The sequence below is a fragment of the Anguilla rostrata genome, chromosome 4 (genome assembly GCF_018555375.3).
Source record: "Anguilla rostrata isolate EN2019 chromosome 4, ASM1855537v3, whole genome shotgun sequence".
Taxonomy (NCBI): Eukaryota; Metazoa; Chordata; class Actinopteri; order Anguilliformes; family Anguillidae; genus Anguilla; species Anguilla rostrata.
Genome location: NC_057936.1, coordinates 5,768,862 through 5,793,705, shown reverse-complemented (window position 1 = coordinate 5,793,705; position 24,844 = coordinate 5,768,862). Strand labels below are relative to the sequence as shown.

At 53.7% G+C, this 24,844-nt stretch overlaps 1 protein-coding gene across 1 annotated transcript in view; it reads left to right on the top strand.

Annotated features, from left to right (window-relative positions):
• Positions 1-24,151, top strand: part of polrmt (polymerase (RNA) mitochondrial (DNA directed)) — a 62,634-nt gene extending 38,483 nt beyond the window's left edge. Inside the window, exons 16-21 of the mRNA XM_064330244.1 lie at positions 9,416-9,468; positions 14,936-15,034; positions 15,428-15,500; positions 17,402-17,493; positions 19,143-19,216; positions 23,061-24,151. Coding sequence (XP_064186314.1) covers positions 9,416-9,468; positions 14,936-15,034; positions 15,428-15,500; positions 17,402-17,493; positions 19,143-19,216; positions 23,061-23,110 — 441 coding nt within the window. The 3' untranslated portion in view covers positions 23,111-24,151. The remainder of the gene's footprint in view (positions 1-9,415; positions 9,469-14,935; positions 15,035-15,427; positions 15,501-17,401; positions 17,494-19,142; positions 19,217-23,060) is intronic.
• The last annotated feature ends 693 nt before the right edge of the window (positions 24,152-24,844 follow it).

The window sequence follows — 24,844 nt, the reverse complement described above, 5'->3', positions numbered from 1 at the left end:
TGGGTGGGGTTGAAGGTGTAATATGGGCGGAGTTGAAGGTGTAATATGGGTGTGTTTGGTGGGCAGTGAGTGCGAGTGAGTGTGAGGAGGCGGGCTGCGTGTCGCTGCGGTGCACCACCCTCGGCGCGGACGGCGTGACATCATAAAGAGGCAACGCGCTGTGACGCGTTTGTTGTCTCCACGGTGATTTCCAGGGCCGCTCTCGTCGTCCGGGACGGACGTCTCCCGCCCGTTCCCCCCCCCCCACGACGCCGGCTCGTTGCTCTTTATTGGGTCGTTACGGAAACGCGCGATGAGGCGCCACCCGCGCATCGGCCAGAGGGCGCCGCGTCTCCTCGTTAATCCTTCCTCTCTTAATCGCTTTTAATCACGGCGTACCGCGCCCGTTGCCCCGCCCCCCGTCGCCCCCTCGCCCCGCCCCCGTCGTCCTCCCACCCTCCCTGTATATACTAACCCCCCGTCCCCCCCCCCCAACCACCCACAGCATGGAGAGGCCTGTGCATCGCTGGCTAACACACACACACACACACTCCCACACACTCCCACACACACACACACACACACACACACACACACACACACACACACACTCCCACACACACACACACACACACACACACACACTCACACACACATACACACACACACACACACACACACACACGCACACACACACACACACACACACACACACACCACACACACACACTCCCACACACACACTCCCACACACACACACACACACACACACACACACACACACCACACACACACACACACACACACACACACACACACACACACACACACACACACACACACACACACACACACACACACACAGAATCAGCCTGCGCAGATATATTCGCTTTACCTCAGGGGCACATGCTGTTGATTTGAGTTTCTTGGGGAGGTGGGGTTGGGGTAGTGAGGGGGGGCGGAGGCCGGGCGGCGGGCAGTAAAACGTTAGCCCCCCCGCCCCCCCCGCGGTCAATACCAGCCGCAGTCTAGCGCAGTTAGCCTCGACGCGCGGGACATATTACACTTTGCGGTTTACATGCCATAAATTGCGCATCTTTATCAACTGTCAGCGGGTCGTGGGGGTCACGGGCGAGCCGGGGGGGGGGGGGCTGAGATCGTAAAAACACCCGTTCTATTTTCAGCGCTCTGCGGTGGATTCTATTTTCTGCCCGTGCTCTCTGACTCTCTCACTGGGGGCGGGGGGGGGACAGGGACAGGGACGGGAGGTGAGCAGCTAGCCGTCCCTCTGGAAAGCCCATGTGAGCCAACTGAACACCGAAGCAGTCAGGACTGCTTTCGCCACCATTTTGTTTTTTAAATCACCAACAACAACTAAGAACATTTATCCTTAGCGGCTGTAATCTCGTGCTCCAGGGGAACAGTGCTCTTCATCGTCGTTTATACCACAATCTAATCGCACGTCTGCAGTCCCAGAGTCAGGTGCGCCTTCTGAAATCCTTCCGTCCGTCCTCTGGGATCGGTCAATGCTAAATAACCGATTCCTGCCTAGCGTGCGGAATATTCCCTTCTGAGCCGTTTCCACGTTAAAAAGGGATGAGAGTCCGTCGTGTTCCTTTTGTGTGGCAGCCTCGTTTGCGTGCCGGGGGGGTCGTGAAAGGTTCCTCTTTTTTTTGATTTAACGTGGGGGGTCATGTTTGTCGGGCTCCGTTGTCGGCGAGCGAAGCTTCGATTCAGCTCGATTCGCCGGGCGAATGTCTGACACGGTGATGATGTCGCGCGTTTCTCCAGCGCTGACCGGGACGGGCCCGGACTGGCCCAGCGTTCGGGACGGCGTCCGGGTCCCGCGATCAGATTATTGACCGTGGGTCGGTATCTTTCTTCGGTTTCGTTTCTGCCGGCGGACGTCCTGTTAATGTCCCATGATGCTTTGCAAGTTGCCCATCGAAAAACACTGGGGAGACGGATTGGGTTAGATGGGGCCATCGGGGTGGGTGGGGGGGTGTCCTACACTGAGTCCCGCCCCCGCCCCCCCCCCAAGAGGCATGCGGCTGCCCCAAACCCACTCATTGGCGTACATGTTACCCAGAGTCAACCCCCCCCCCCCTTGTGGGCTTCATCGTGTCCTACGCCGTCCTCTGGAGGAAACTAGGACAGGAAGTCATTTCGGAGATGGCCGTGGCCTGCCTCCCGCTATCAGCGTTGCCTTTGAGCCCGCAGTGTCCTGAGGGGGTGGGGGGGGTGGTGGAGGGGGCGGAGTGCGGCGGCTGCTGGGGTTTGATTTACCTCAGCGCGGCTTACGAGAAGAGGTCACCCCAACGCCAAAATAACGGCGCGACCTTAAGCCCCCATCGGGGGGGTTCATCTCTCTTCCCGCGGGGGGTGGGGGGATTAATGAGGCGCTTGAGGGGTGCGAGCGAAAGTAGACGCTCGCGTACGGTGCCAGCGAGCAAAAAACAAACGACGGGGCTGAGGAACGACCTGCCCCCTTAATCAGGCCTAGGGGCTCATCGAGAGAGAGAGAGAGAGAGAGAGAGAGAGAGAGCCAGAGAGGAAGAGGAGAGGAGAGGGAGAGGGAGAGGGAGAGAGAGAGAGAGAGAGAGAGAGAGAGAGAGAGAGAGAAAGGAGAGAGAGGAGGGAGAGGGAGAGAGAGGAGAGGAGGGAGAAAGGAGAGAGAGAGAGAGAGAGAGAGAGAGAGAGAGAGAGAGAGAGGAGATTACACCACACCAGAGACCCCAGACTGGCAGCATCCATCAGTGAGCCCGGCTAATGTGATTGTGGGCTGCTAATCAGATTACAGACCGTTCGCACCCCGGCCCCCGTTTTTTAATTTGTGTTACCCCCCCACCCCCACCCCGCATCCCGGTCCCGTCCGTCCGTCCGTCATGGATCAAAGGAAAGCGGACTGTTTGGTACTGGGGTGGGGTGGGGTGAGGCGGGGAGGGGGGTGAGCCTAGGGAGGGGTGCTGAGCTGAGGATTTGGGGATTTTGGAGCAGGGTGGATGCTCTTCTTTCATGCACATGGTGCACCCCCCCCCCGGGTGGATCAGAGTTCACTAATTTCCCTCGACAGCCCCCCCCTCTCTTCTGTCCTTACCCCCGTCCCGCTGTGTCAGGAGGTCCCAGAAGGGTGCCAGGGTGTCACCCTGTCCCTCCCGCAGTCCCGCCGAAACCTCATTTTTCAGCGCGTTAGCCCCTTGCGGCTAAATCCCTCTCGAAGGCCTCTTCACGCTTCCTCTTCCTGTCTGGCCTCGGTGCCCTTCCTTCCTTCCTCGCGGTGAGGTGAGCCGAAGACTGCTCGCTAAAAACGTCAAATTCAGCGGCCTAAAAAAAATGGGCATCGCCGTAGGAACGGCGCCCCCCCCCCCCAGGCGAGATGCGCTTCCCGCCACGGCGATAAATCCTGAGGTGGCAGATATTGGTGGCTTTCTCAGCCCCCCCCCCTCACAGACACGGCGTGGCATTATTGGGGTGGTTTAATAAATGTGGCTCGAGTTTCAAGGACACTTTGGGGTTTGTGGCGGTGGAGGAGGGGGTGGGGGGGGGGGGCGGCGGCGTGGGGGGGGTAGGGGTGGGGTTGGGGGGGGTGTGTGTACCGGAAGAGAAAAGGTCACGCGTGCGGTATTGTGCGTCTCTCCAGGAGAAATGAATAATAAGGCCGTCTAATCTGTTGGCTCAGGATGCGCTTGTTGATGACAGCAATCAATAACTGCAGTGGCAACACTGCCGTGCACAGTGATTGGCCGCTTTTTTACAGGTTAGAGTACAGGGGGCGGGCATTAAAGGTGTATGCACAGATTTAGTATGCATAAATTATAGTTGTATGAAGTGGTATAATGTTGCCACAGTATAAACAAACAAAAAATGTTCTTTGTTTTTTGTTTTGTTTTTTGTTGTATTTTTTGTGGTTTGAGTCTGTGCATTTCACGTTATCCAGCCTGTTTAATGTACTGTTGTGCGCAAGGCAGGTGCGTACGGATTACATGCAATTTTATGCCATTTTAACCAGACAAAAAGATAACGTTTGTGGTTCTCTCAAGTAACAGAATGTGGATTTGTGGATTTTACCTTAGTGTCGAAGGCCTGGGAAGCTGCAGCTCTATACAGACCAGTAATAGCTTACGTCAGTGATGATGTTAATGCCATTTGTTGTTTTGTGTTTTGATTTAATGCATGCGTTCCTGTGTTCTCAGTGCTTATAAAATGAATATAGATTGTTTATTTTCCTAAGCATTTGCTAAGTATATCCATCTATCCATCCATCTTTCCATTATCTATAACCCGCTTATTCCTGGGGAGGGGGAGGGGGCTATCCCAGCATGCTTTGGGTGCGAGGCAGGAATATTTCCTGGACAGGTCGCCAATCCATTGCAAGGCTGGTCGTTGTTTTTTATTATTTTTTTTGTAATACCAAAAACAACAACTGGCGTTCAAAGTGGCATCGTGAAAAAGAGGATACTCAGCCGCTGAGTTAGGGTAAGCCGCTGAGCGAAGATCACGGTACAGCGGGCTGACAGTTTGATGTGCGTGGTAAATTCTCCTCGCGGGATCTGGGACCGTGTCTCTCAGCTCCTTCGGCCTTCTCCGCCCAGTGTGTCCGTGGACTCGCTTTTTGACACGCGTGCCAAAGCGCCGCCGGGAATTTATTGCGCGTTGCTCCTATTTTTAAAACTGATTGTGCGTCTCTGTAATAAATCACCGTGGCCTTCGCGGCGCCTCCCAGCAACTGACAGGAAGTTGTCGGTTCCGGGGTGGCGTAGGGGGCGGCGACGCGTGCCACTGAAGCGTCCGCGAGGATGAAATTCCAGCCCGGCTCGCGCCGCATGTTTACCCTCCGCTCCTCGCCGGTGCTCGTAAATATCAGCAGATCCGCCGGATTAGCGTCTCCCGGTCCAACGGCTTACTCCCTACTGTACTACCGCGCTTTTTTATGCCCTGTCTTTGCTTTCGGTAATTCATGCCTTCCTCGTAAACTTTAATCGATAGACGCTAAGCAGCTGCTATTTCCCAATTAAAATTGATGTGCAGCCGGGCCAGCGAGCACGCCAGCGTTTAACATCGCTAGAGCGAGCCCTTGTAAAGTCCCTCTGAGTTTCCTCTTATTTAAATATTAGCGTTAATAAGCCATGCACTCTTTCCGCCGTTATCGGCAGAGCGCGGCTTGTTTGCCTCATTGCGTTTTTTTAAGCTGCTCTGATGCCAAGGTCTTGGAACCGTCTCCCTCGGTGGCGATTTTAAAAAAACGGTCTTGCGAGACGCGCGGTCCCATTGCCCCGTGTTATTCTGGAACCCGGCCCCCCAGATGCAGAATGCGTGGCGTTCTGTTCGTTAGCATACGCAGAGGACGCGCAACAGGACTTTCCCCATTGGATGATATTTAGCGGACCTCCTGTGATGAGCTGGACATGTAATGAATTCTGTGATGTAACGAAGCGGGGACCCTGTGGCGCGAGGCTAACGTAATCTCATTCGTTCACGACCGATCGTTTTTATACACTGTCAATCATCGAGTTTCTGAACTCACATGATACTTACCACAAATAAATAGTTCTCACTAAGCACCGTGGTGGAATGGATTTTTTAAATTTTTATTTTATTTTATTTTTTTTCAGTGAAAGATAAACTCGCCCCTTTAACCTTCAGATCTCTTATAAGCAGCCAGGGTGTTTTTTGCATATTTAAATGTCCTAACTGGCTCTTCTTAGGAAGGTCTAGGTTATCTGTGCTATAAGTCCAGTGGGGAAAATCCCCTAGATGTATTGGGGGGAAGGTGGAAGGGCATATGACAAAGCCAGCAGTGTCCTAAAGGGAGTCTCCATGCCCTGTATGTGCTTAAGACTGGCATGCTATTTAAAGTTCTGCTACTGTGGCGGGAAGTCCTGTTCTCCGAAATGCCCCCAGGGCTGCATGGCGCACTGGCCTTATCACTCTCCCTTCCCCCCGGAGAGGAGGGTGGGAAAGGGTAACAAAAAACAAAAAAAAAAACTCCTTTTTCTTCTCGGAAATACCGTCTGAATGAGGGGAGAGGCAGGGGAGGATGTGAGAAGCGTCTCATTAGTGACTGAACTGTGCAGTGCCACTCTGGGACCCAGAATCCTCTCTTATTAACATTGAGAAATGCAATGAGGACTCTCTCCCTCTCTCTCTCTCTGTCTTTATCTGTATCTCTATCTGTATCTCCCTCTCACTCTCTCTATCTCTATCTCCCTCTCTCTCACTCTCTCTATCTGTATCTCTCTCTCAGTCCCTCTCTCACTCTATCTGTATCTCCTTCTTACTCTCTCTATCTCTATCTCTCTCACTCTCTCTCTATCTGTATCTCCCTCTCACTCTCTCTATCTCTCTCCCTCTCACTCTCTCTCTCTCTCTATCTCTCTCTCTCTCTCTCTCTCTCGCTCTCCCTGTCTCAGCCGAAGCTTGCCGTGTTTCATTGTGGAAACCATTGTTCTGCTAATAATGGGAGCTAATACATTCATAAATCATCCTGATTGATGAGCGCGTGCGGCTAAAGTTTATTCCGTATTCCGTGCTCCCTCCCCAGCGAGCGCACGCTCCATCCTCCCCCCCCCCCCACCCCTCCCCTCCCCGCCACAAGCGAATGTAATCCCCCCAGCCTCCCCCCCCCAACCAAAACTCTCTCTTTTCCCCCTCACTCTCTCGCTCCCATCTTCTGCTCCCTCCTTATCATCCCTCTCTCTCTCACGCGCACCGCCATCCGCTCCTCCGGCCCGTTTGTGTTCGCTCCCGAGTGCACGTGTCTGCCCAGGCCCAGGCCCCTGAGCTGGGCGCTGAGCTGTGCTGGGGGGGCCGGGCCCCTGAGCTGGGCGCTGAGCTGTGCTGGGGGGGCGGAGAGGGGGGGGCCGGGCCCCTGAGCTGGGCGCTGAGCTGTGCTGGGGGGCGGAGGGGGGGCCGGGCCCCTGAGCTGGGCGCTGAGCTGTGCTGGGGGGCAGAGGGGGGGGGGGCGCCTGTCAGAATGAGCCCTGAGCTCTGCTGGGGAGGGGGGGCTCTGAGGGGCTAATCTGTTCAGTAAGGGGGAGAGATCTCTCCTGCCCCTGACACCACGGGTGTGGGGATCAGTCAGTCACACAGCAGTAATGGCTCCAGTGCTTTTATGGGATGCAGTTCGATCTCTCTCTCTCTCTCTCTCCCCTCTCTCTTTCTTTATTTCTTTCTCTCCCTCCCTCTCTCTCTCTCTCTCTGCCCCTCTTTCTCTCCCTCTCCCTCCCTTCCCTACTCCCCCCTCTCTCTCCACTTCTCCCCACTCTCTCTTCCCTTCCCCCTCTTTTTTTTCTCTCCCTCTCTCTCTCTCCCTCCTTTCTCTCTCTCTGCCCTTCTTTCTGTTCTAAGGTAATCAGAGCTGCACGTAGCACCTTGCTCGTCAAAACAGCTCAGAAGTTATCGGGGCAATAAAAAAAAACAGGGTTTTCATGAGGTGAAGGTTTTTTTTATGACCGTTTACTGACAGTAAATGTTATTTTCAGTGTCTCTTCACTGCTAACCGCAGGGCAGAATCAGTACAGAGCACTTCCAGGTCAATCTGGGGTCACGGGTGCGCAGATTTTTCGTCAGCCCGTCCAGAATGCGTGGGCAGAAGGAGAACCTTAAGGGCCCTGAATTTTTAGGCTTTTAAATTTGACGGGTGTGTTACTGCCTGATGCCAGCGGAATGCCACGGGAACCTCGGCAGTTTTATTTTGTAATTAGTTATTGAAAAGAAGGCAATAGCTGTTCCTTCGGGCCTGCATGCAGGGTTTATAATTGCTAGTCCTCGGGTGGGAGAGAGAGAGAGAGAGAGAGATTTTTCCATTATCATCTTTAAAAAAATGAAATATAATGAAATAAAAATAAAGACGGGCACAGATTGTGAGCCCTTGAGTGGCGGAATCAAAAAAAAAAAAAAAGATGTTATTTTTTTCCGTCAGTGAAATTGGGTTCTTTTTCCCTCGTTCATTTCAAACGGGATTTTATAATTGCAGGAGAAGGGCAGGGGCTCGGCTCGGAAAGCGTGGTGAGGGTGGGAGGGTGTTTGCTTTCGCGCGCCATCTTTCCCTTGTCCCGAGCCTCACATTACATTTATTCGGCAGACGCTTTTATCCAAAGCGAGGTACGAAAGTGCCGAAGGTCGTCGGAACAACTACAAAACACGTGGGGTCCAGGCCTCGCTCTTAGAGCTCTCCGCCTCTCCCCTCTCTCTCGGTCCCTCTACCCCTCCGCCTTTCTGTAAGGCGTATTACTGAAAAACTCATCAATGCTCGTCTGTCTTCTTTACGGTCATACGCACGCCTACTGACTTAGTGTATGGCCGTGTTACTTAGTGGACAGTTCCAGGCTTTCTCTCTCTCTCTCTCTCTCACTCCCTCTCCCTCCCTTTCTCTCTCACTCCCTCTCTCTCTTTACTCACTCACTCTCGCCTCTCTCACTCTCTCTTTGTCTCTCTCTCACTCTCTCTCCCTTTCTGCCTGTCTGTCTCTCTCTCTCCCTCTCTCTCACACACTCACTCACTCTTTCCTCTCTCTCTCTCTCTTTCTCCCTCTCCCTCCCTTTCTCTCTCACTCTCTCTCTCTTTATGTTGCTTGTATATTGTTTTTGTTTTGAAGTACAGTAATTTCTGTGGTTAAACAATGTCCCAATAAAAAGGTTTTTTTTAAATCTCAAATCTCTCTCTCTCTCTCTCTCTCTCTCTCTTTTTAGGGAATATGGATAGGGAAGTTAAAGTTTGAGAGATTTGTGTCCCGCAGTCTGATTATGTTATGTTTCACAGAAAAATCGTGGCTTAGTGGTGAATTAATTTGTGTAACTTTATTTCATTAGCCGCAGTTGGCAGGTGTTCTTTTTCCCGGTCTTCATATTGATAAATTGGTGAAATTAAAACTAAAAATCAAGGACATTTCTCTAACACTGAGCCCTGTGAAGTGGTTACGGTCCAGCAACATTAACTTAATGGCCTTCATTTAGTGCCAGTCGCTGAGCAAATGTTGTGATTGGATAAGGTCCAGACCACTGATTGAAATGTAATTGATGGTCAGAGGAAAAATTACTTAATGGCTTCATTTAGTGCCAGTCGCTACGCAAAGTTGTGATTGGATAAGGTCCAGACCACTGATTGAAATGTAATTGATGGTCAGAGGAAAAATTACACACATTTTTTTTTTTTAATAATTTTTGAGGATGGCCTCATACTCCATTCGCTAGGTGTTAACTTGATGCTGTTGTTGTAGATTATGATTATGATGATGATGGTGATGGTGATAATGATGGTGATGATGATAGTCATGATGATGATGATGAGGTCCATGACTAAGAACATAATTGTTCTTTGTTTTTGCTGTCGGTTTGATTGAATTATTTAATGAATCACACATTGAAGCATGACACCATGTCCCAAACACAATCCATAAATCTTCCCCTAACCCCATTCTCCTGTGTGCTCTCCACAGCTCAAGAGTAACATCCAGTTCCTGAACCTCCAGGTCTCCCACGACGCCAACGAGTGTGTGCCCCCCCCCCCCCGTCCTCCTCCATCCCAACCCCCCCTCCCCCCCTCAACCCACCCCCCCCCCCACCCCCCACCCCCCCGCCCCCCGCCGTCAGTCAGCTGACAGATTTCGCTCAGACACCCTGGCTCTCCGGGACGAGCATATGCTTCTCCCCGCGCGCCTCGCCGCCCAGCCCCCCCCCCCCCCCCCCCTTTAATTATTCATCCTCAGTTTCACCGCGAGCAAAACAGCGCAAACCGCCTTTCCGTCTGCCTCCATTACGGCTGAAGCGCCCGTCCCCCAGTTTCCTCCACACCAATACGGTAACGAGCGACTGCGGCGCACACCTGGCTTTCGGCGGCGTAAACCCCCCCCCCACGCTCCGTTCCTCCCAGCATGCATTGGGTCTTTCCTTATGGGCAGCTGTGCGTGTATCTCTCAGCCCATGAATGAATTACAGACATTAACATTCCGGTCCCAGGCCTGCCTGCCTGCCTGCCTGCCTGCCTGCATACTTCCCCTTCTCTTCGTCATGTATAAACGCGCCTTAATTACCGTCGGGTTTGTCACGGTGCAGCGTGATGTACGCCGTGTATCTGCCGTCACTGCGCACACTCCCTGTACGTTTCGGTAAAAAGGAGGGGTAGGGCACAGGCCCTACGATTCAGATCAGATCAAATCAAGTCAGATTTCTCTCGCTTGGCTGATTGTCAGTCGCTGTGGCTAACAGGCCGCTGCCAAACGGATGAATGTGAGTGTAAAGTGCGTTTATGTGGCGCGTCTCACAACGCATGTGTCACAATACGCTGCGCATCAGACCCCCCCCCCCGGGATTTAATCCCCCCAATAAGTGGGCCTAGGGTGACCGTGGCAACTCCCAGGATGGATGGGTAAATATGAAGAAATCTTTAGGGGGGGGGGACTCCCGACTGAACTGGGGTGCCTGTGCTCCTCTGGCCCACTCAGAATGTGGGTTCAGAGAGACAAACAACTTGTGAAAATCGGTCTGAATCATTGGTCTCATTTTAAAATGAGGTGGCTTCGGTGTGTAATCTTGCAGGCCGTGCCTTGTCATACAGCCGCCTGTCATGTAGCTCTCACCCCCCAGCCCCCCCCCCCCTCTGTTAAATGACCCCAGACCCGTATGGGCCTTGTGCGCGGATGTCGGCCATTTTGCATGCCAGCCGCGGAGAGAGCCGCTAGCGCTAGCGTACGTCAGCGGACCCGGTGTATCCGACCCTGATGGTGCAGAACAAGCGGGACGGGTCCTTTTTTGGGGAGGGTGAGCCCCGCCCTGCCTCTCCCAGCAGTACCCAGGGAGGGAGCGTGGGGGCCAAAGCCAGACCCCCAAGATTAAAGAGCCACCGACTGTCCTGGGTGGCATTTCCACCAAAATGTCAGGGCTGAGTGTTCTGTGTGCCAACTGCCACTGAGGGCCCAGCTGCATGTGCAATGAGCTGCTCCTGGACTTCAGAGGCCTCTGCTTCTCTCTCTCTCTCTCTTTCTCTTTCTGTCTCTGTCTCTGTCTCTCTCTCTCTCTTTCTGTCTCTCTTTCTCTCTCCCTCTTCTCTCTTTCTCTTGTCTTTCTCTCTCTCCTGACGCCCCTTGTCTGGTTGCTGTATTCTCCCCTTGCACGGTCTGCTGTCCGTTCCGTTGCCTCCACGCGTCTGCGTAGAAGGGAGAGGAGAGCGGTCTGCAGCTAGGAGTGGGTGGCAGTGGGTGGGTGGGGGAGACGAGGTGAAGAGCGTCTCCCCTTTTTTGGGTGAACCTAATACGAGATCGTGCTGCAGAACCGCTCAGTGGCACCGAGAGCGCGGTAATGAGACAGCCGTCAACCAACAGGCCGTCTGCGGAGAGGGGGGGATGGGATAGGAGGAGGGAGAGAGGGAGGGAGAACCAACAGGCCATCTGCAGAGAGAGGGGCATGGGGGGATAGGAGGAGGGAGGGGAGAACCAAGGGAGGGGGGGCTGCGGGATAGGAGAGAGCAGGGAGGGAGCGGGGAGGGGAGGGGGGGGGAGGGAGCGAGGGGGGACCAGCGGGGTCTCCTCTCTCCTTCTCGGTGTCGTTTCGCTTTGGTCTGTAGCGGTTTTTGGGGCGGGTCAGAAGTTTCCGGAAGTTCTCCCCCCCGCCCTCCTCGGACACGCGGCGGACGCAGCCGGCCGAGCCGCGTGAGGCTACGGTCCGGCGGGCGCTGAGTCAGTAGCCACCACGGCGGTACAGGGGGTGAGCGCGGAGTCGATAACCACGGCAACGGGGCGGGGCGGCCCCCGTGCCGGGCGCCAGCGAGGGCCGCTTCTGGCTCGCTGCGTGTGGAGGACGGCCCACGAAACCCCCCCCCCCCGCCTCCCCACGGCTCACCATCGATCATCTGCTGAGAACAGCGGGGTTAGGCCGGCCCACCCCCCCACGACAACTCTCCAACCCCCCACCGACTTTTGGAATCGGCACACCACACTGTTGGACCCACTGGGGAGCAGTAAACTCACAGCAGAGTCACCAGCCGAACGGGGCCAGCAGCTTCTCCATTACAAAATCCGTCCAGTCAGAAAATTCATTCACAAACACCCGTAACGTTCTGTGAGGGGGTTTTTATTTTTCCAGTCGGTATATTTAAAGCTTTTCTTCTACCTCTGATTGACCGAATTTTAATTGTGTTGACCTCCAGCTCTGTGCTGGAGGCCCCAGCCGGGGCCCAAACTCTGGGGCCCAAAAAACAGGACTCTGAACAGCGCAGACCTGGGTGAAGTCTGCATTCGCAGAGCCAGCCACTTTAAGAGCTGCGGTGGGATCGAGAGGCAGGAGCGCGGCTGGGTGGACTGTAAGGCTCTAAGTGCACCTCGAGGGAGGAAGCGGTGCTATTCTGGACCTTTCCAGCTCCCCCCCCCCCGACCTGCGCCGCAAATATCGCACGGCTCGGACGGGATTCGCCCCGACAGCTGACTGCTGTGAGGGGGCGAGGGAGAGTGAGGGAGGGAGGGAGGGAGGGCCCGGGACGCAGAGCTGTGAGATGGACAGCTGTCCGTCACTGACAGACGGACTCCAGCCCAAGCCGGCGTCGCCCTCGTGAGACGCCGCGGTCATTTCGCGCGCCGTCGGTCGATGTGTCCCGGGGCGGGGCCTCGTCCAGGTCGTCCTCCGTGGCCTGCTGATTCTCCCCCGTTCTCCCTCCCTCCTTTCCTCCCTCCCTGTTCTCTCCCTCCCTCCCTCCCTCTCTCCTCCCCCCATCCCACCTACCCCCCCTTCCCCTGTTCTCCCTCCCTCCTCCTACCTCTCCCTCTCCCCCACCCCCTGCCCCTGTTCTCCCTTCCTCCCTCCCTCCTTCCTCTCTCCCTTCCATCCAGGTACCGTCCTCTGGCCGCTGTTCTCCCTCCGTTCCCTCCCTCCTCCTTCCCTCCTCCTATCCATTCCCCTCCCTGTTCTCCCTCCTACCTCCTCTCTCCCTCCCTTCAGTCCTCCTGCCTCTCTCCCTCCTCTCCCTCTCTCCCTCCCTCCTCTCTCTCTCCTCTCCTCCCTCCCTCCCTCCCTCCCTCCTCTCCTCTCCCCCCCCCTTCCTCCTATCCCCCTCCCCCCCCCCCCCGTTCCATTACTCAGAAGCTGAGCTTGGGTCTCGGAGCTTCTTGCAGAAGCGAGGTAATTAACAGCTCAAAAAGGCCTTATTAGAATTCCTAAATAAATGATGAAGCCCCCTAGCCGGTCTCCCCCTGGCCCCGCCATTTTCCCGGGACGTTTCCCATGAGCCTCCCCGGGCGGCGCTCCGTCGGCGAGGGGTATTAGTGATTCTGATCGACGGTTTGCTGCCGGGTACGTTTTAAATATATGTTTTTTTGTTTTTTTTTTTAATAGTAAAATGCCCGTCTGTGATGCCCCGCCCCCTGCAGACTGTGGCATGGGATTTTGTCGCCCCGCCTGTTTAAATGAAGGCGGGCCGCTCCATGTGTGCTAGTGCATGGGGGGGGGGGCATCGGGGCGAAGCCAACCCCATTTTCCTCTCTGTCCCCTGTCCCATTAAACCGCAGCTCCCAGGGTGGATTTTGGGGGGGGGCAGGGACCCAGGCTAATGAGGATAACGTGCGCAGGCGGTAAAAGAACAGCGCCTTTTTTTTTGTTTTCGCTTTTTCGTTTGAGGTCGGTGGCCAGTTAAAGTTTTTAAAGCCCTTTCTGGTTTGATGCGTGCAGACTGCCACTGCATAAGCCCGAAACATGATTTACCAGCCAGCGAAGATCAAACAACCGAAACAAGATGTGCTACACTGTGAGATGCCGCCGTAAGAAATACCTGCTCGTCATTCAGAGTTGTCTAAACGGCTTCCTCTTTTTGTCTTGTCCTTAGCCGTTAATGGAATGCGATGTGCCTACATAGTGATTCATGGCCTCTGTGCAGTTGCACATGAAGCGAGAAATGGTGTCGGCAGCGGTGGGGGGGGGGGGGTTTAGGGGGTGGGGGGTATTTAAATGAAAGAGTTCCGCAGAGCCGGCTGCTGGTGTAAGCACTTGTTAGTTCATTTTTAGGGCCACAGTTGTATGTGGGCCACACAATTTAGGTTTTTACCTTTTTTTTTTTTTTTCCCAAAACACCAGTAGCCGCTGTAATCCTAGATCCGGCTCTGGAGTTACGATGACCCAACGCGCACCCAACCCAACGGTCTGTCTGTCCTCCTGTAGAGCTGGTTCTGGAGCTGCGATAACCCAACACGCACCAAACCCAACGGTCTGTCTGTCCTCCTGTAGAGCTGGTTCTGGAGCTACGATAACCCAACGCGCACCCAACCCAGCGGTCTGCCTGTCCTCCTGTAGAGCTGGTTCTGGAGTTATGATAACCCAACATGCACCGAACCCAACAGTCTGTCTGTCCTCCTGTAGAGCTGGTTCTGGAGTTACGATAACCCAACGCGCACCCAACCCAACGGTCTGTCTGTCCTCCTGTAGAGCCGGTTCTGGAGTTATGATAACCCAACACGCACCCAACCCAATGGTCTGTCTGTCCTCCTGTAGAGCTGGTTCTGGAGTTACGATAACCCAACGCGCACCCAACCCAACGGTCTGTCTGTCCTCCTGTAGAGCTGGTTCTGGAGTTATGATAACCCAACGCGCACCCAACCCAACGGTCTGTCTGTCCTCCTGTAGAGCCGGTTCTGGAGTTACGATAACCCAACGCGCACCCAACCCAACGGTCTGTCTGTCCTCCTGTAGAGCCGGTTCTGGAATTTCGATAACCCAGCGCACACCCAACCCAACGGTCTGTCTGTCCTCCTGTAGAGCCGGTTCTGCAGTTACGATAACCCAACGCGCACCCAACCCAACGGTCTGTCTGTCCTCCTGTAGAGCCGGTTCTGCAGTTACGATAACCCAACGCGCACCCAACCCAACGGTCTGTCTGTCCTCCTGTAGAGCCGGTTCTGGAGCTGCGATAACCCAACGCGCACCCAACCCAACGGTCTGTCTGTCCTCCTGAACGCCGTGTCGCCTCTCTCCCCTTGCAGGCGGCCGGACACGGTGAAGCAGAAGAACGCCTTTCCCCCGAACTTCATCCACTCCCTGGACTCCACCCACATGATGCTGACGGCGCTGTACTGCTACAGGTACGCGGGAGAGGCCCCGCCCCTTCGCCTCTCACCTGCTCAGACCGTCTGCAGCCAGCCTGGACACCTGAGAAACTCATTTTTATTGGGTTTTTTTTTTCCAACGCTTTATTCAGTGATATCTTTCATAATACACATGTATTTTTAGAATAATTGTACACAATAATTCAGTTTGTATATGTTTTTAAGAATCTTGACAAGAGCGAGAGCGTTATCTTAGCATTAATTAGAACAGGCATCGTGTTTCCCACTTCCTTCATAATGTTTCAGTCTCTCTCTGTCTCTCTGTCTCTCTCCCTCTCCCTCTCTCTCCGTCTCTCTCTCTCTCTGTCTCTCTCTCTCTGTCTCTGTCTCTCTCTCTCTCTCTCTCTCTCCGTTGTGTGTGTGTTGCAGGGCGGGGCTAACCTTCGTCTCCGTCCACGACTGTTTCTGGACCCACGCCGTCACCGTGGACACCATGAACAAGGTACGCTCACCGTCGTTCGTTTGTTTGTTTTTCTTCAGAAACCCCTCGGGCCGGGTGGACTGTTCTCCCTGGGCTGCTCGTGGGCAGGCGCGGCGTGCAGCACTGTTACACTCAAGCGTACCTGGGCCAGAGATCAAAGCAGCAGTGTTCACTAAAGCACTCTTCACCTGCTGTGTGCTCATAAGAACTTTAAGTGCATGTTCTCAGTGGCCTGAACTAACCAAAAGATTGACTCCCAAAATAAAACAGACGCAGCGCTGAGTTTGTGAGCCCCTAGCCTGCACTGCAGCGACGTCCGTTTCTTCCCTGGTAAAAACTCACATGGGGCGGATGTTCCCCCTGTTCGGTCCGGCACGAGGTGCTCAGCAGAACCTCTGTACCCCCTGGGGGGGAGAAGGGGGGGTCGCAGTGTTTTTTCGGCTCTCATCGACGCCTGACCGCTAACACCGCGCTCCGCAGCTGTTGCAAGCTGCTGATGCCTTACGCCTGATGATGTCATAACGGTTCGTTTTGAAATGCGTAATTTTACTGCTGGCCTCTTCTGGGCCTATCTCGGCTGTCGGTGAGACTAAAACCGAAGAGATTGGCTCGGGCTGAATGCAAAATGACCATGATGAAATTCGGGTAGATTACCCCGCGCTTTAGTGGGAAGCTCTGTTTCTCCCCCCCACCCCCCCCCCACCCCCCAGCGCTACATTGTGGCAGTATTGAATTGGTTTATTTGTAGCGGAGTTTGTTTCTTGTTAAGTCCAAATCGATACATTTTACGAGAAGACAAACGGGCGACAACAAAAAAAAAAAGAAAGGAAGAAAAGAAAAAAGAGAGAGGAGGGAAAAAAGACGGGATGAGGGGCCGCGCGCTGAGCATCTGGGTCAGCCCTTTCCGACGCCGCGCGATGAAGTCAGTGATGAACGCCACGGCGTGTTAACCTTCCTGAACGTTAACAATTGGGTTTCTGCTCCGGGGAGGCGGTAAATTGTTCACACTGGCGGCCTGAAGTTAATGACCCAACTAGTCCCATTTCCCACAAGTCTCTCTGCCGGTTGTCTTTGTAATCTGCGCTTTTGTGACCCTGTCTGCTCTCCCGCCCCCCATCCCCCGCCCCCCGACGCCCCTGCCCCCTCCCACCTCCCTCTTTCCTGTGACGCTCAGATTCCTCCCTTTCCTCCCTGACTTCCACGCAAGCAGGTGAAGCAACCCAGAGACCAGCCACAGATTCTGTAGTCTCTCCAGATGCTCTACTGGTGATTGTTTAGCGTGTGAAATGCGCGTGTGATGTTGTCTGAAGACCTCTGCCAAATGACTGAAGGAGTTTTAACCAGCCCTGTTCCTGGAGATCTACCGTTCTGTAGGTTTTCACTCCAGCCCCAACAAGACGCACCTCATCTAACAGCTAGAGATCTCGTTGAGCTGCCAATTAGTAGAGTCACGTGTGCCAAATTATGGTTGAAATGAAAACCCACAGGACGGTAGATCTCCAGGAACAGGGTTGGTTACCACTGGAGTAAATTGTGAATAAATCAATTTAACTCCGAGACAAGGCACAGATTCTTTAGACTCTCTAGATACTCTAGTGGTGGCTCCTTACCTGTGAAATGCACACGTGTGAATTTTTTGTGAAAACCTTTGTCAAATTGACTCGTTAATCTTTCAATTGCGAATACTTAATTAGTATTCTAAACATTGAAATTCTTCCCCCCTGTCTTGGAAACCCAAACATTGCAATGGGGGCGAATGGGGCCAAAGGCCAGTGTTCTGGTAATGGACATTGTGTACTGCGATGTAGCCCTGGAGCTGAGCATCTGGTTGGTCTCCGGAGTCTCTGGCGAAGGTCAGCGGAGGCGCCGGTGCGGAGTGCGGCTAACAAGTGGGCGGCTGTGTCCCGCTCTTATTTTGACAGATTTGCCGGGAGCAGTTTGTGGCCCTGCATAGTCAGCCCATCATGAAGGACCTTTCCACCTTCCTGCTGAGGAAGTACGCCAGCGGAATGCCGTGAGTCTCCCGCCTCGTCTGCTTCCACCTACAGCGCCGCCATGCAGTCCATCGTCACGCAGTCCGTCGTCACGCAGTCCGTCGTCATGCAGGGCGTCGTCATGCAGTCCGTCGTCACGCAGTCCGTCGTCATGCAGGGCGTCGTCATGCAGTCCGTCGTCATGCAGTCCATCGTCACGCAGTCCATCGTCATGCAGGGCAACGTCATGCAGTCCATCATCACGCAGTCCATCGTCATGCAGGGCAACGTCATGCAGTCCATCATCACGCAGTCCGTCGTCATGCGGTTCGTCGTCATGCAGTCCGTCGTCATGCAGGGCGTCGTCATGCAGTCCATCGTCACGCAGTCCATTATCACGCAGTCCGTCGTCATGCAAGGCGTCGTCATGCAGTCCGTCGTCATGCAGTCCATCGTCACGCAGTCCATTATCACGCAGTCCATCGTCATGCAGGGCGTCGTCATGCAGTCCATCGATTTGCAGTCCATTGTTGTGCAGTCCATTGTCATGCAGTCTATCATCATGCAGTCCATCACCACACAATCCATTATCATGCAGGCCATCATCATGCAGTCCATTATCATGCAGTCCATTATCATTAGCATGCAGTTCATCATCCTGCAGGCTATCGTCATGCAGGCCATCGTCACACAGTCCATTGTTATGCAGTCCAGCATCATGCAGTCCATCGTTATGCAGTCCATCGTCTGCATTTTGCTCAATCTGTGTGCCGCAGACATGCAGTGCAGTGCCTGACTCTTTAGAGCACAAACTCCCCGTGGACTGGAACATGCAGCATTAACCCTTCGCTTGCCTGCTCTCTGCATGAGCTGAAAAAGCCCTTTAAAAGGCTTGAGGGACATGGACTTCCTCTCAAGACTGACCCCTGACCTCTGACCCCTGACCCCATTTTCACCTGACACCTGACATCACATTTCAGTTTTTTAGTTTTAAGCTGTATTCTCCACATTGTCAAAGCAAGTATAGGTTATATGTGTGTATTATATATAACCTATTATAAATTATATGTATATGTGCACATATATATATATATTGCATGAACATATAGAAAGAACATCAGCTATTTACCCTGCAAAGTCCTTACACAATGCGCAGCTTTGAGCTAAAGGATTTTATTGTGTTTTGTATTATATGCACTAACTGTTTCAACAGTGGACTCTGAATTCGGTATGTGCGCCGTGCAGTCAGAGAAAACAGAAACACAGATCTGTGGTGGACCCCAGCTGCAGACGACCCCGCGACCTTCAGCGTCGCTGCCTCGTTAGGGTGTTCTGGGAAAAAGACGGGCAGCTATGCGCGCGTCGTTAAGAAAGCCGCGTTTCGTGAATGACCCGCGATGCTGGCTGGTGCCTGGCCGCCGCTCTCCTGGAGCTGGGTCTGCTGGGTCTGCTGGGTCTGCTGGGTCTGCTGGGTCTGCTGGGTCTGTTTGGTCTGTTTGGGTCTGTTTGCCGTAATTGGACCCCTAAGGCAGCCTCCCTCACCCCCCCCCAGAGTCTCAGCCCAGCCATTATCGCTTCGCTCAGCTGATTCGGCTGTGCGCCAGACCCCCCCCCCTCCCCCCCAGTGCACCTGAGACCGCTGGGATTGAAGGGAAGGTTGGAAATCACGGTTTCATTATTTTTCTTCCAGAGGCGCGCCGAGAAACAAGAAGTTCCTGGAGCACAGGAGACTGCTGCAGCTTCTCGCCAAAGTCCCCGAGACGGGTAGGTGTTCTTTCGGCCCGTCCCAGTGCCCGGTGCCTGGTGCCCTGTGCCCGGTGCCCGATGCCCTGGTGCCCTGTCCCTTGTGCCCGGTCTATGGTGCCCTGTGCCCGGTGCCTGGTGCCTGGTGTCCAGTTCCTGGTGCCCGATGCCCTGGTGCCCTGTGCCCTGTGCCTGGTGCCCAGTTCCCGGTGCCTGGTGCCCGATGCCCTGGTGCCCTGTCCCTTGTGCCCGGTACCTGGTGCCCTGTGCCCGGTGCCTGATGCCCTGTGCCCTGGTGCCCTGTCCCTTGTGCCCGGTACCTGGTGCCCTGTGCCCGGTGCCTGGTGCCCGATGCCCTGGTGCCCTGTCCCTTGTGCCCGGTACCTGGTGCCCTGTGCCCTGGTGCCCGGTGCCTGGCGTTTCAGCAGGCTTTGGGGAAACTCATTACGGGCGAAAGCCCCTGAGGTCACTTCGCCCTTTGGTTGGCACGGTTCCCCGTGGATCTTTATTTACAGGCTTGCGTCGGAGGCTTTGCCCCTTTTACACACCCGCCGCTGTCATTAATCACTCGCCAGGGGTTCTCTAGCGCCACCTAGTGGATCGTTTGTTTGAGCCGACGATCGTTAGTCACGCCACGTCTCCATTCGATGGTGTAACTGAGGCGGGATCTGCATCGTGCTTCTGTCCCGCCTCTGTGTGACCCGTGCCAGGAAATAGACCTGCCGCAGGTTTCGTTTATAATGTCCTCAATACAGCCAGCACCGTTAGCCTCTATAGATGAATTCTTCCCGAATCAGGCTCAATTAACTCTGGTTTACCTGCACTGTTCAGCATCCCTGCTCTCTGCATCACATTACATTACATTGCATTTGTTTGGCCAGACGCTTTTTTCCGAAGTGACGTACACTAAGTGCATCCCCAAGGTCGTTCTGACCTTTGCGCACGTCCACTGACTGAACGGGGGGGGGAGCGCGCCGCTCCCCTGTCCTACTTTTGGGAAGGGTTTAATGGGGCTGAAGTAATAAAGCCGTGAGGATGAATATAGCGCCAGTCGCGGTAGATCAGATGACATCCGCGCGTTCGGCGGGTTTCTGTTTCTGCGTGGATGATTTGGCGGTAATTGGGTTTCTGCTCGTTTTTAAATGAGTGCCCTGAATAAGGGGGGGGGGGCGGGCGGGCGGGGGGGGCATTGGTATTTGGGCTGGAATGGCGGAGCTAATGAAATGGGATTTCAGAGGGGGGCGGCGCGAGCTCGATGCCCTCTGCACGCCAGCCAGCTCAGAGATGCCGCCCTGCTGCGTGCCCTCCTCCCACTGCTCTGCCAGGCGCCAACGGTCACCTTCAGAGAGTCTGTCTGTCTGCCTGTGTGTCTGCCTGTCTGTCTGCCTGTCTGCCTGCCTGCCTGTCTGTCTGTATGTCTGCCTGTGTGTCTGTCTGCCTGCCTGTGTGTCTGTCTGTCTGCCTGTCTGTCTGTATGTCTGCCTGTGTGTCTGTCTGTATGTCTGCCTGTCTGTATGTCTGCCTGTCTGTCTGTCTGCCTGTGTGTCTGTCTGTATGTCTGCCTGTCTGTCTTGTCTGCCTGCCTGCCTGTCTCTCTGCCTGTCTGTCTGTATGTCTGCTTGCCTGCCTGTCTGTCTGTCTGTCTGTCTGTCTGTCTGCCTGTGTGTCTGTCTGTCTGCCTGTGTGTCTGTCTGTATGCCTGCCTGCCTGTCTCTCTGCCTGACTGTCTCTCTGCCTGCCTGTCTCTCTGCCTGTCTGTCTGTCTGTCTGTCTGTCTGTCTGCTTGCCTGCCTTTCTGTCTATCTCTCTGTCTGTCTGTCTGCTTGCCTGCCTTTCTGTCTGTCTGTCTGCCTGCCTGTCTCTCTGCCTGTCTGTCTGTCTGCCTGTCTGCCTGTCTGCCTGTCTCTCTGCCTGCCTGTCTGTCTGTCTGTCTGCCTGTCTGTCCATCAGTATCAGGGGAACACCATTTTATTAGTTTCACAATTCAGATGGGTAATGGCAAGACATTTTTCCCTTTTTTTTTTTTTACACTGACTTAGCGTGTGCGTGTGTGTATGTGTGTGTGTGTGTTTGTGTGAATTTCCTTCTCGCCCCCCCGTCCAGAGTTGCCCCAAATACAAAAAATCATCAAAAAGAATAAAATCCCGATAAAGCCAAAGGATTATTTCCACTGTGATTCTTTTCGTGGAGGGTGAGGAGGGATTTTGTATGTGCATGTGTGTTTTTGTGTGTCTGTGTGTGTGTGTGTGTGTGCTTGTACGCGTATGTGCCTGCGTGCGTGTGTGTCTGTGTGTCTGTTTGTGTGTCTGTGTGTGTGTGTTTGTGCATGTGTGTGTGTGTGTATGTGCGTGTCTATGTATGTGTGTGTGTCTGTCTGTGTTTGTGTGTGTGTGTATGTATGTGTTTGTGTGTGCACGAGCGTGCCTGCGTGTGTGTCTGTGTGTCTGTTTGTGTTGGTGTGTGTGTGTGTGTGTGTGAGTGTGTGTGTGTAATGTGTGCACATGTGTGTGTTTTACACACATACTGCATTTAAAAGGCTTCACTGCGTGAGGGCGTTTGAGGACACAGGGAGCTGAGTCGGCCGCGTTTGGGGCGCTCCTCTGGGTTCCCGTGGTCTCCACGGTGATCGAAGCCGTACACACACACACACACACACACACACACACACACGGCCTGTCGAGTGTGTGAAACGCTGGTCTGATGGGGGCAGGGCCGTTGTGAGAATCGCGTGAGGGGGGGAAAAGGCACAAAAACCCACCACGGCTTCGACAAACTCAACTCGACTTTTTTTTTACGGTGGGGAGAAAAAAAACAAAAAACAGAACGAATCACTGAAACGCCGGGTCCTTCTCACGGGTTTGCTTTACGGTCGGCGGCGGTACAGACGCGGTCTTTGCACGCTACGCGCTGCTCCGTGCGGCGGGCGGCTGTAAGGCTGATTTTTAAAGCGCCGTTGACAGATAGAGACGGTAACTACCGGTCTCCGCGCTCGCTGGTTTTTTTTTTTCCCACAATTGCTGGGTACGGCCGCTCTCGACAGGGTTCCCCCCCAGCAGGGCAGACAGACGCACAATCTGCTCTCACGGGGCGTCCTGTAGGTGTGGGATACAACGGGCTTCGCCGCGTTTTCGTTTTTTTTTGCGGTGAAACGCGATTCGCTCTGACGCGGCTGAGGCGGGCGTGTCTCAGCACCTGGAGCGGGCGGGTACTGTGGCGCTCTGAACGCTATGAGCCCTTTTCGGGGTTCCAGGCCTGTTTCTACTGCTTTTATCCTCCCAACCGCGTAGGACTTTCACTGCGATAAATTTGTGTCATGATACATGCAAACAGGCAGAGTCTATGTCTTCCTCATTCCATAGACTTGTTTAATTTATTATTGTGTGTTCATCCTTTTGTTTGAACATGTATCAGTGAAGACGTTTGACCTCTCAAACAGTAGTGCCCCATGTAGGACTTGAACCTTCTGATCTTTAATTCTGTGAAGACTGCATGTTTTGTGAAAAATGATAAATGTGTGTACCCAGGCTGTTTGAACAGTTTTAGGTATTTTAATTTTTTGACATAACACAAGTGTCTTGACAAAACATGTCGCAGGGAAAATATTGTCAATATTTTTATTGAATTGAATTGTCCCTTGTAGTGTGGGTTTCAGCGCAGTATAAAATATGTGTGCTTCTTGAGACTGAAACCAGAGTCTTCTGTCTGGGACTGAGAGGGAGAGAAGTGAATCGGCAGGTATCAGTGGGGCAGTACGGATGCATTTCAGAGCGATCGTAGTGTCTGCTGCGCTGCACTGTCGTCTGCTTGTTCCGTGCGTCGTGCCGCCCCGACAGAGATCCCTCATCTGCTTTCTGCTTGTCCTCAGGTGATTTCGATCTTCAGAAAGTGAAGGAATCCACGTACTTCTTCAGCTGAGGCGGAGCAGTCGCCGCAGACAAGACAAGACAAGAGGCATTGATCGTTTCGGATTGAGGGACTGACACAGCCCGGCCTTGTCTTCGGAAGCCATCGCTGGATCGAATCCCTGCCCTCCACAGTGCGCGAGGATGGTGCTGTGGGCGGGGCCAGGGCTGTGGGCGGGGCTGGGGATGGAGAACTCTCAATGAGTCCATCTCTCTCAGGCGGAGGCTTTACACGGAAAGACCGGTTAACTCTGGAAGCAAACTGGCCTCCGGCGGCCATCTTGGTTACTGTAGATGTTTTTTGCACTTGTATGACTGCGTGTGTGTGTGTGCGTGGGTGTGTGTGTTTGTGTGTGTGCGCACAACAGTGTGACTGTGTGCGTGTGTGCATGTCTGCACATGGGTGTGTGTGTTTGTGTGTATGCGCACAACAGTGTGACTGTGTGCGTGCCCATGTTTGACTGTGTGTGTGTGTGCGTGTGCTTGTGTGCACATGTTTGACTGTGTATGCGTGTGTGCACACATTTGACTGTGTGTATGTGCGTGTGAGTGTGTAAGTGCACATGTTTGTGTGTGTGTGTGTGTGTGCGTGTACGTGTGTGTGTTTCTGTGTCTCTGTGTCTCTCTCCACCTCTCTGCCCTGGAATGATAACCTCTCTCAGACTGCGGGGGTAGAGATGCTGGGCGGGGAACAGCAGTTCGGCTCAGCAGGGACCGGGGGGGGAGGGGGGGGGGCACTCTCATCGCTCAATCCCAGTCTCTAACGCCATGGCGATTAGCCACACGATCCCGGCTTTCATCGATTTGGGGGAACCCGGGAAGAGGCGGCCATTTTGACATTTGAGCCGGGACCCGATTCGTGGTCCTTCTGAGGTTTCCAGAGGAGACAGCCGGTCTACACACGCTGTGCAGAACGGGCTGGCCATCGCCAGCGGCCGCCCTTTGAACGCGACGCGCTTCTGGTGAGGCTGACTCAGGTGTGCTTTTCTTTTTCTGTTTTCCCCATCAATGAGCCAACTAGCCATTTCAGAAAATAATAAACATTTTTAATCTACACTGTATTGGAGTAATAAGAGCAGTTACATACGTTTACTCGCTAAATTGTGCTGGAAAAATTCATGTGGTACACAGTAGCTGGAACATTCTCTGAACCTAGAATTTCCACTTTCAGAACCTTCCGTTCTTCGCCGCTTGTACATCATAAAGAAACACAAAACATCTTAAATCATATATGCTTTAATAAGATTTTGGCTATTTGAAGTTCGAGTGAGTTAATGCATTTATATTTCAAGTCCATACATGCATTGTGTACCTCTGGTGGAATGGGGCAGGTTTCCTTTGCGGTAATGTAGCTACTGAAAAGCTGCAGGTTGTACAGGCTTCCATCATGTACGACGAGGCTGAATAAACTGCAAAAATGAATTAACGGTCATGGGTTCAGATGATCTGCATGTGTTTGTGGACACATGATACGATATGGTCCACGTGCCGACTTGAGGAACATCTGATCAGTGGGTCATTGTTAGCATCGGCCATCCGATTGTAATCTGTATTGTCAACAGTAAAGGGAATAACACACTTTACGTGTGTGAAACACTGTACATGCCCATATAATTTTGCCAATGAAAAACCGCACGATAAGGGCATCTGCTGCTAAATCAGGATCAGTTGATGATGCGCACACATTATGGAGCGACATATCTCGGGAGGTAAGAGCGGTTGTCTGGCAGTCAGGGGGTTGCCGGTT